This window comes from Perca flavescens, chromosome 20, assembly GCF_004354835.1.
Source record: "Perca flavescens isolate YP-PL-M2 chromosome 20, PFLA_1.0, whole genome shotgun sequence".
Taxonomy (NCBI): domain Eukaryota; kingdom Metazoa; phylum Chordata; class Actinopteri; order Perciformes; family Percidae; genus Perca; species Perca flavescens.
The window spans coordinates 23,886,285-23,898,154 of NC_041350.1; the positions used below are offsets into that span (position 1 = coordinate 23,886,285).

Consider the following 11,870-nt stretch of genomic DNA (forward strand, 5'->3'; position numbering starts at 1 on the left):
TATGTAATATTGTATGTAATACTGGCAGCTAGCGGTTAAAATAGTTACTGCACTACCAATTCAAAATACTGGAGAGTCGTCTCCCCCGCCCCCTCCTGCCCAGACTCGAAGTTCACGGAGGTTGCCAGGCTGAGACCGCAGCATTCACAATAATGTTGCTAGACGCTTTTCTCACATAGCCAGACATTACTCCACAGCACAGCGGAGTAGCTAACGGTAGATGCTAGTCTCACATAGCCAGACATTACTCCACAGCACAGCGGAGTAGCTAACGGTAGATGCTAGTCTCACATAGCCAGACATTACTCCACAGCACAGCGGAGTAGCTAACGGTAGATGCTAGTCTCACATAGCCAGACATTACTCCACAGCACAGCGGAGTAGCTAACGGTAGATGCTAGTCTCACATAGCCAGACATTACTCCACAGCACAGCGGAGTAGCTAACGTTAGATGCTAGTCTCACATAGCCAGACATTACTCCACAGCACAGCGGAGTAGCTAACGGTAGATGCTAGTCTCACATAGCCAGACATTACTCCACAGCACAGCGGAGTAGTTAACGGTAGATGCTAGTCTCACATAGCCAGACATTACTCCACAGCACAGCGGAGTAGCTAACGGTAGATGCTAGTCTCACATAGCCAGACATTACTCCACAGCACAGCGGAGTAGCTAACGGTAGATGCTAGTCTCACATAGCCAGACATTACTCCACAGCACAGCGGAGTAGTTAACGGTAGATGCTAGTCTCACATAGCCAGACATTACTCCACAGCACAGCGGAGTAGCTAACGGTAGATGCTAGTCTCACATAGCCAGACATTACTCCACAGCACAGCGGAGTAGCTAACGGTAGATGCTAGTCTCACATAGCCAGACATTACTCCACAGCACAGCGGAGTAGCTAACGGTAGATGCTAGTCTCACATAGCCAGACATTACTCCACAGCACAGCGGAGTAGTTAACGGTAGATGCTAGTCTCACATAGCCAGACATTACTCCACAGCACAGCGGAGTAGCTAACGTTAGATGCTAGTCTCACATAGCCAGACATTACTCCACAGCACAGCGGAGTAGCTAACGGTAGATGCTAGTCTCACATAGCCAGACATTACTCCACAGCACAGCGGAGTAGTTAACGGTAGATGCTAGTCTCACATAGCCAGACATTACTCCACAGCACAGCGGAGTAGCTAACGGTAGATGCTAGTCTCACATAGCCAGACATTACTCCACAGCACAGCGGAGTAGCTAACGGTAGATGCTAGTCTCACATAGCCAGACATTACTCCACAGCACAGCGGAGTAGCTAACGGTAGATGCTAGTCTCACATAGCCAGACATTACTCCACAGCACAGCGGAGTAGCTAACGGTAGATGCTGGCTATATTGACAGTCATAATAGCCCGTGCTCACGCGGAGCTCTGTAACCAACTGACAGACACACTTTTTTGGCTTAAAATGACAGTATGAACCGCTAAAAACACAACAACATCACTGTCCTCTCCACACGCCAGTCAGGCACACTTCCTCGGCTTAGAATTACAATATGAACCGCTAAAAGTACCACTACCTTGCCGACGGAACACACTTCATTGGCTTAGAATTACGGCAACAATCGCTAAACACACTGCAAACTTATAGTCCCCTCTTTCCGATTTACAGCCCCCCTCTCGTGGCTTAAAATAACTCACCGTTATCGGCTCCAGCTGCTGAACTACACGTTGTAAACAGCCATGGGCTGCTTGCCTGGTCCTCCGGGTAACGTTAGCATGGCGGCGTTAGCCAGGACCAGTCGGGATCACTTTACTGGCTGTGTCTCAATTGTTTTTTGTGAGTAACCAACTCGGGTACTCTAGCTATATAATTCAATGTGAGTACACAAATGTTGAAATGACAAAAAATGCCCATTCCTAGTAGCTGTGATAAATTAGCCTGAAGCTAATGCTTACCTGTTCAGGAGAAAATAAGCCAACTCTGCATCCTTTTGGGATCTAAGTCTCCATCTTTCAAATACATCTCCAATATTTACCAGGGGGTTGTTACGTCTGTGGTCACGCAACTGTTAGAAACATGCTGTTTTCTTTTTTTATGTCATGTAGAAATCTATCTCCGTTGATCCTGTTCATTTGTTTGCTGCTTTCATGGCTGTACTACCGTTACAGCTGTAGCACGCTGGGTTTACGTTTTTACAGGTATATCTGGCAACCCGGCCTGCCTCTCAAACTGGGCCGTTGATAACAACACACAGATCAAAACATAAATTCCGTCACGGAATGTAAATTTCAAAAAGAAAAAATACTGACATTAGCATTGTTGTCAGAAAAGATAGTATTTCAGTTTAACATGTTTCCTTAATATCTGATGAGGCATTGGTGTCATTTTGGGATTTATTACCATACAAATATTACATATTGGACCTTGTAGTACATTTTCCTGATGATACTTACAGTAACATTTTCAATGCAGGACTTTTACTAACAGTTTTTTTTTTTACAATGTGGTATTAGTACTTTTGCTCAACAATCTGAATACTTCTTCCACCCCTACAATGGTTTTCAGTTGGGTTGAGATGTAGTGACTATGAAGGCCATAGCAAATGATTCACATCAATCAATTGTCATGTTTTTCATTTGTCATTCATCAGTATGTCGGACATACTGATGTCAGGCATCATTTTTGTTTTTAAAGGTGCTCTAAGTGATGTCACGTGTTTTTTAGGCTACAACATGTTTTGCAAAATACAGCAAGCTGCCTGTCCCCTGAACACACTGTAAAAAAAAAAACTCTGTAGACATGCGCCGACCTGCACCACAAAACACAGTGTTCTAGCTGACAAGAAGGATTTGGGGGTTGGGGGGTTAGTGCGCGTGCACCTGAAGGAGGGAGTGGAGGAGAGAGAAGCGTGAAGAGGGGAGGAGAGGAGAGGAGAGCTGTCCTGGACAACGACAACGAGCCTAGCCTCCGTTTTGTTTGACAATACTTTGAACGTCAACAAGAAGTGACGTCACCCAACATCGCTTAGAGCACCTTTAATTTTTAAAACCCTTTAAAATGTCTTCCTGCTGTTATTTCCTGTGGTTTCCAGTTCATTAATATTGTCCATTGTGTGACAACCTCAGCACAGCCATGCATTTTGCAGGTAGTCTGCTCCATCATCATTTAACCTGCATTTTCTGAGATGAATTTTAGAGAGGATTTTGACACAAGCAATGTGTTTCTTATTATGCTTTGGTTCCCTGATAGCCTTTGTGCACAGGCAATAAAGCAAAGGCCTCAGTGTAGATCTGAGCCAACTCATTTTAGGTGAAATAGTGGTATTGGAAGGATCTTAACCTAGCATCACCTTCCTGGTACTGTTTTCTTGTCAGAGATAGGAAGCTATCATTTTACTAACATTTCCCCATCTTTTTGTCTGTATGTTAGTGATCATTTAATCAGAGCAGATTATATTTTTAGTCAAGGAAGTTCTGTCTCAGTTTAAAGAAGAAATATCTTTCACAATGTAGTGAGTTTTTAAGGCTCGATGTATACTCAAATGCACTTTAATATCCTGTGTAACAAAGCCACATTTGAGTGAAGCAACTATATACCTATATACCTAACAGGACAGGCTTCCTTAAAACCAGAGTGATGTGTCACCAAAGCAAAGTGAGACCTTGGGAAATCTCAAAGCAGAGAAACATCTCCAAACTCATGACAGACATTTATGTTAATTTGGTCAGATGCTCTGAGACACGGATGCTATTATGTGAACCTAAGAATGAAGCCAATATACTGAATTAATTAGAGTCACAACTTTGGGTAACTGGAAACGGCTGATGTTTTCTCCACTGATTACAGTAACCTAACTCCTGAGGCCTGATGCAATGTAATGTAATAAACCATAAGGGTGGTCTCACTGAGTCAGTCTGCAAGTGCGTGTATGTCCTTTTTTTGTACCTGGTAATGTCACGATATCAAATGTCAAAGTCCTCTCCTGAAATTCAAATGTGATGACTGATTCCTTTAAAATCTCTTGGAAGTTGGAACAGAAAACATAAAGGCCAGTAGAGTTTGATATTTATTCATTAGACAGTGGTAATGATAGACAGGAAAGGGGGGAGAGAGGGGGGAGATGACACGCAGCAAAGGGCCGCAGGTCGGACCCGAAACCCAGGCCGCCGCCAAGGACCCAGCCCACATGGGTCACACACTCCACCAGGTGAGCCAAAGGGCCAGCAGAGTTTTGATATGTAGTTTGCAGTTGCACATGATGTGTTTGAGAACAAAATCAATTTTTCAACAGAAAAAGAAAAAAAAGCCTTACAAATTAGATTAAGCATGCTGTGTTGCAGAGATAATCATCTTCAAAATCAATGGTGACAGCTATGGATACATTTAATCACTTAATTCTCAAAGTAACACCAGTGAGATAGATCCAATGATGTACATTTCCTTTTGTTTACTTACAAATCAACTTAATTTCTAATTACTCCAACAATATTTAGAGTAATGTTTCAAGACAGTTGAAAAGAGGGAAGCAGGGAAAATGCAAAAAGTGAGTGTCAAAAAGAGATATTGCTCTTCTGACCCACTTTAGTGTAGCCCTGCTCATGTAATTAGATTTTTTTTTGGTGACACTGTAGAATAAACAGGCTAAACTCTTCTAATCTGGAATGGTGGAGGGATATCCAAAGCAAAAATGTCCTACTTTAAGGTTTCCAAGTGCACCAAATAGACCTTTGTCCTCATGTTTAGCAGATTTCCTTAATTAAGAAAACATTCTTGGCACATTCACAAAGAACCGTTTCCCAGTGTTGCTGCATCTCAGTCTGGTAGTTTTGAACCTCTGATACAAGGCACAAGTTAGATTACACCTTATGACATTCTCAGCTCCAGACTGGTGAACAGGCAGTTGTACTGTACATGTGAAACTCATGCCGCACAGTTTATTGATAAATATCATGCTGCTCAAATCAGAACCGGCTGACTGCAAAGAGATAACTAGATTTTAACGAGAATTTTCAACTTATCTTGTTTGTGTTTGTTGGTGAAAATCATTAGAAACGAGTCAAGTGCTTAAATGGAAAATCAGAAAAGTTTGCAAGAAATAATATGTAAGAAATGAATGAAAATTAGTTTTATGTTAAAAACAATTCACGTTCTGGTATGCTTGTTCCTAACATTTTACATTGACAAATATTTTTGTTTAAGTACATCATTGTTTTTGTATTTCAAAATAGTTCAAATGTAAAGGAATGTATGTATGTACCAATCCTACATGTTGTATTTAAGCTTATAGCCTTTGATTGTTTTGGTTTTTCAATTAACCGATTTTTTTTCTTTCTTCTTCTACCTTTTAGTGCATATAAGTATAATTTGAATTTATTGAAGTGAATGGCTTTCAGACGTTTATTGCTTTGATTATTTAGCAAATATTGTGCAAACACAACCAAAACATGATTTCTTAGTTGCAGTTGATAAGACATTTCCTCTTATGAGTTGTTGATGATGATCAACTACTTTAGAAAAGTTTATAAATTACATGTCACAGAAAATACTGTTGTGCCACTGACATCTGCTGGACAAAATAAATACTCAAAACCTGTTTTTTCAGACGAAGAACTCTCTCGCTCGCTCTCTCTCTCTCGCTCGCTCTCTCTCTCTCTCTCTCTCTTTCTCTCTCTCTCTCAATTCAATTCATTTTGCTTTATTGGCATGAACAAAGACAACATCTTGCCAAAGCAGTTGACAGAAAAGTGATATACACATACATATCGCATATTAAATGCATAGGTGTCACATAGATTCTATACCGTAGGCCTACTGATCGCTATACAACACACTGTATTACAAAAAAATTACATATAATACGTTACAGATTTGACTATACAATAGTCAAATCTGTAATCTCTCTCTTTCTCTGTAGGATACATTTAGGAGCAGTCACATTGACCAAGAGGGCTATTTTCTCAATCCTTTAACTATAAAAGCATCCTTTAGTGATTTAACTTGAACTTGGTTTAGTGTTATGGATTGAGAAGTAAATGACAAATATATCTATGTAAACGTTTGTTTTTTCCTTGAAAAAGTAGAAACCAGGTAAACTGTAGTTACCAAGTCTTAAGGTAAGGGGAATAAATGAAACCAAAAGATTACATTTAACATTCTGTTGTATTGTGGTTTTGGGGGTGATATTTTATCGTCATTCATGCTGCTCTTTTTTTCCTTCAGAATCAAGTCTCCGATCCACACTGGGAGGAAAGTGCATCTACAGCTTAGTTACACATCAACTTTGCTAAAAAACAAACAAAAAAAACTCCCTTTGAGAAACAAAGCCAGTGTGACTCAAACTCACGGAGATCCGCTGGAAATTCTTAATCACACACAAAACCACTGCTGGCTGTGGAAATGACTGTTTCTTCTCCCAGCTTCCTACGCAGCAACTGAAAAATCAATTTTTCTTTAAATAGACTTCTTTTTCTGGCTGCATGACTTAAAATCATCACCTGACTGTTGTGGGTTTCACAATCTTTGGTGAGATTACATTTCATGGAACTGAAATGAAAGGGTTGTAAGATTATTGACTGAACATGTCTGCAAGACTGCTTCATTTGTTATCACATATGAACACTTCATATGTCCCACCCCTTTGGGAGATAACGTATCTGAAATGCTTCCTCTTTATTTCCCTCCTGCTTTTGGTGTCCACTGTCAGCGTGACTTCTGTCCTTACTGTTATCTTAGTGGACTTAACATTAGTCTTATCGCCTTATGTGTTGTTAGACATGAAAAACAACCTAGAAATCCATCAAAAACAAAAGTGCACTTAGGTGACAGATGCCCTGAGAATATAGAAAAATGTAAACACAAAACAGATCAGTCGTGATCTTTATGATGAATCCTGGAGCTTCACCTTAGTGTACGTCACTTCATGCCTCCATGTGACACAACAAGAATGCAGAACGTTTTGTTTCTAAAACTGTTTCCTCCTCAACAGGTGTGTAAGCGAAGATGGTTGGGACATGATTTAAAAATCAGTCTCTTTTTACAGTGGTAACGCTGCCTAATGGACTGAACTACCATTCCCTATGATCAGCTTGAAAGAAACCGCAAACTGCATCTACAGATAAACTGCCAGACGAGTAAGGTATGTTCATTCTCTCATTACAGGTTCACATATTTCATATTTTTTAGGCTTGCCTGAGATGACATTTAAAGTTTAAAGAAAACCAAATAAAGGCAAGAAAACCTTAACTTGAGGCCTCTTTACACTCACTCATGTAGAAAAGTGTAAGTAAATAGTGAAAAACGTACAACTTTTCAACTTGATTTGTCCCTGAAGTGCAATTGTTTTTGTTGCAACAAGACACAGTATCTCACAAAAGTGAGTACACCCCTCACATTTTAGTAAATATTTCATTGTATCTTTTAATGGGACAACACTGAAGAAATTACACTTTGCTACAATGTAAAGTATTAAGTTTACAGCTTATATAACAGTGTGAATGTGCTGTCCCCTCAAAATAACTCAACACACAGCCATTAATGTCTAAACCGCTGTCAACAAAAGTGAGTACACCCCTATGTTAAATTCCCATAGAGGCAGGGAGATTGTTATTTTTAAAGGCCATCTATGCATCCTGATAAAGTTCCCTTGGCCTTTGGAATTAAAATAGCCCCACATCATCACATTCCCTTCACCATACCTAGAGATTGGCATGGTTTTATGTCGGTTAGCCTAATAGCTGGTTTGATTGCACTGAGAGATGATTTTATGGAAAATACCCCATGCCAAATTTTAGGTATGGTGAAGGGCATGGGCCTTTACAAATACAAATCTGCCTGCCTCTATGGGAATCTAACATAGGGGTGTACTTACTTTTGTTGCCAGCGGTTTAGACATTAATGGCTGTATGTTGAGTTATTTTGAGGGGACAGCACATTTACACTGTTATACAAACTGTACACTTAATACTTGTGTGAGGGGTGTACTCACTTTTGTGAGATACTGTATATACAAGACAATAAAATACAAAAGGCCTACACAGAGTACATCTATCAAATCATATAAAATACTATTTCTGTTATATATCCATGTGTGTGTGATGAGTCCCCCCACCCATCACACACAGTGTAATTTAAGACCCAGTGCTGGCCTGGTGGCCTGGTGTATCGACCAAAAGGAAGTTATGAACCAGCCTTTTGTTCCTGTTGATGGGGGGGCATCAACAGGAACAAAAGGCTGGTTCATAACTTCCTTTTGTTAAAGCACCTAAATTCCAAGTATCTCCACTTACTTGAAAGCAGATTACATGCATGCTGAAATACTTTTAAACTATATTTTTAAGCCTGAGAACTCGTTTGGTAAGTTCTGAAGGGAGATTAAATGTCATGCCAGATAAAGTGCATTCATCTAAGATTACACTGATATATACCGAGAGGGAGAAAATGCGTAAAGCTACAGCTACACATATCAATTACAACATGTTTGGATTGTTGTGAGCTCGACTGAGTCCAGGCTTGTTCGACATCTTCAGTCATGCTCAGGAATTTTTAAAACAAAAGCAAGTACAAGCTTGTGTGTTGCAGCCAATCACTCTTTGTCATCTCATGTCAGCGTTTTTTTTTTTTTTAACCTTCTTACTTATTCTAATCTCTAGCTAAGTGTTTTCCCCTAAACTTTAACTGAAGACCACTTGTAAGAGTCCTTACTACCAGCCTGGGAACCACTGCTTTACTAGTCTATATCCACGATGTTCCATTTCCGGGATTGCTCCGGTGCCGCCGGATGTCCCGCCGGATGTCCCGCCGGATGTCCCGCCGGATGTCCCTCTTTTCAGCCGGATGTCCGGTACCTTCCGCTTTCTTTGTGTTAGAATTTTAAATTATGGTGGATTTATGAGGACTATGGTTAACTGCTCCTCAGATCTCTGCAGCTAGCTAGACTATCTGTCCAATCTGAGTTTTCTGTTGCACGACTAAAACATCTTTTGAACGTAGGCTTCACGTGTTGCACCAAAACAAGTTCCTTTCTGAGGCTTTTTTGCAGCAGCACCATGGCTCCGTCCGACCTTTAGCTCCGCCCATGACGATTGGTTTAACAGCTAAAGACACATCTTTTTAGTCAGCCGTTAATTTAGCCACATTAAACCAGAACACGTTTTTCTCCCAACCCGGAATGCTGTGTGGACTAGCCAGACCCTCCTCTGCAGCGCTGTGGAGGAAGGTCTGGCAATGCGAGACTACTGCTTTACAAACGTGATGGAGAGATTCTCTCACCCACCAACACCAATAAATCTAAATCTTTTCTCTTGTTGTCTTTTGTGTCATTTTTCCTTCCAGACATGAGAGACAGGCTGAGGCACCTCCATCAGGTGCAGAGTGACTCTGAGGGTTTGAGCTCAGTGGAGCAGGACCATTTGTCAGTGCATGAGGCAGCAACAGCATCCCCTCCTCCTGACCCAGACCTTTATGGCGTCCTGCAGGAGGCCCAACAGATCCGTCTGGAGATCCAGGAGATCCAGAACGAGATCGGTGAGCTGAAAGACGCAAACTACCAGGCCTTAAACAAGATCTCACACCCCGCTGAGACAGAGCGGGACTCCAATGCAATCGGCGTGGATATTAAACGTAGAGGAGAAGCTGTGCTGCAGCGGCTGCACATGATGAGTGCTCTCAGAGCGGAACTGAAGGCCCGGCGCGGCAGCTCTGACCCCGCAGAACGCATCGCTCAAACACAGCACCGGTGTCTCAGCAATGCTCTGCGGGAGGTGATGCTCAGCTACAATGACACAGAGATGAGCCACAGGGAGGCTTGTAAACAGCAGATCCAGAGACAGATGGAGGTGGTGGGCAGGGAGGTCGGCGAGGAGGACCTGGAGGAGATGATGGAGAGCGGGGAGTTGAATGTGTTCAGCACCCAGGTGGAGGGCAAAACGGCTCGCTCGGCTTTCCTGCAGAACGAGAGCCGACAGAAGGAGATGCTGGAGCTGGAGAAGAGGATAGAGGGGATCCAGGAGCTGTTTCTGGATGTGGCTGTGCTCACAGAGGAGCAGGGGGGAGCTGTTGAAAACATCCAGAAAAGTGTCCAAAATACTGAAGTGATCATTCAGGATGCCGTGGTCCAGCTGGATAGAGCCACTACACTTGATAAGAGCAACCCCTTCAAGAAGCTGTTTTGTTGCTGCTGTCCATGTTTTAACACTTAGATCTGATGAGGGCCAGTGGCTTTGGACCCAGTCCACTGGTCCATGTGGTGAAAGCTGCACTACAAACTAAAGGAACAACCCATAAGATGGTATAATAAATCACCAGTTCCTTAAGATAGATGCTATTACTGTAGGTAAACACAATATTAGCAAACATCTACAGTATGTCTAGTAAGGAACCAAAAACATCAGGCATGAAGCTACATGTTCTGGAGCTTTCGATCATATGACAACGATTTTTTCAACTGTTGTTTCAAGGTCAAGATTGAACTTCAAATCTTTAAACCAACATGGACAGGAAGTCCTTATAGTGGCAATCCTTAAAGGAACACGCCGACTTTTTGGGAATTTAGCTTATTCACCGTAACCCCCAGAGTTAGACAAGTTGATACATACCCTTCTCATCTCCGTGCGTGCTGTAATGCTGTCTGACGGCTCCAGCGGCATCAGGCCAGCACAGAACATGCAGGTGAATGGTTCCAGTAATCCTACTGCTCCGAATAAGTGACAAAATAACGCCAACATGTTCCTATTTACATGTTGTGATTTATAGAGTCACAGCGTGTACAAAAAACAACGTAACATGAGACACTAACACCACACTCTTCTAACTGTAAACAAACCGGGAACTATATTCTCAGGCGGAAGAATATAGTACTTGGGCGGAGTGATATGCTCGCAGCAAGCCTGTCTGAGAATATAGTTCCCGGTTTGTTTACTGTTAGAAAATGGCTGTGTCTCATGTTACGTTGTTTTTTGTACACGCTGTGACTCTACAAATCACAACATGTAAATAGGAACATGTTGGCGTTATTTTGTCACAATTGGGAGCAGTAGGCTAGTTGGAACTAGTTACCTGTAGGATCTGTGCTAGGCTAAGCTAATGCTGGAACCGTCAGACAGCGTTACAGCACGCACCGAGATGAGAAGGGTATGTATCGACCTGTCTTACTCTGGGGGTTACTGTGAATAAGCTAAATTCCCAATAAGTCGGCGTGTTCCTTTAAGATTTCAGTCCTGGTTGATTTATAATTTGCATTTGAGTGAAAACAATGAAATTGTGCTGAGAGTTTAGCAGTGGGGAGCATGGAACTAGAATATATCTCATTCTATTTCTATGGTCTGGAGTCTTGTTGATACATGAGCTTCAAGTTTTCAAAATTGTGCGCATAGTTACATATTTTGTGTGTATACAATGGTGAAAAGCTGGAATACATCATTTATTCCAGAAAATGTCATGTTGAGTCTTGCATTACCAGACCTGTCTCCATGTCATGCCAGACACTAGGGCTGGGTATCGCCAATGATTTCCCTAATCAATTCGATTGTGGTCAAGGTCCCAATTTGATAACCTTAGGTCAGGGCAGTTTCAGTTACAATATCAACTTTGCTTGGATATAAAAGAGATTCTCAGAGAACTTATGCTTAAATTGTACAAGCAAGAAGCAACCCTCAAATATTTAATAGTTAATGTTTACATTAAGAATTGACCCCCAAAAAGTATGTTTAAAGTATTTTTTACTTATACATCCATGGTAAAAAAAAAGGCATATATTAAAAGATTCTGGATTTTATGAATCAATATCAGATCACTCACACAAAGGTCGATTTTAATTGGAGAATCAATTTGTTTTAACCCAGCCCTACTAGCCACCCATACTGCCAACCATACAT

The 11,870-nt window shown here is 41.5% G+C and overlaps 1 protein-coding gene across 1 annotated transcript; it reads left to right on the forward strand.

The window, feature by feature from the left end:
- Positions 1 to 9,542: 9,542 nt before the first annotated feature.
- LOC114547157 (syntaxin-11) lies at positions 9,543 to 10,196 on the forward strand (the record flags this gene model as incomplete). The annotated part of the gene is made up of 1 exon (XM_028566392.1): positions 9,543 to 10,196. A coding segment is annotated over one exon (654 nt), but the record flags the coding sequence as incomplete, so codon positions are not given.
- Positions 10,197 to 11,870: the final 1,674 nt, after the last annotated feature.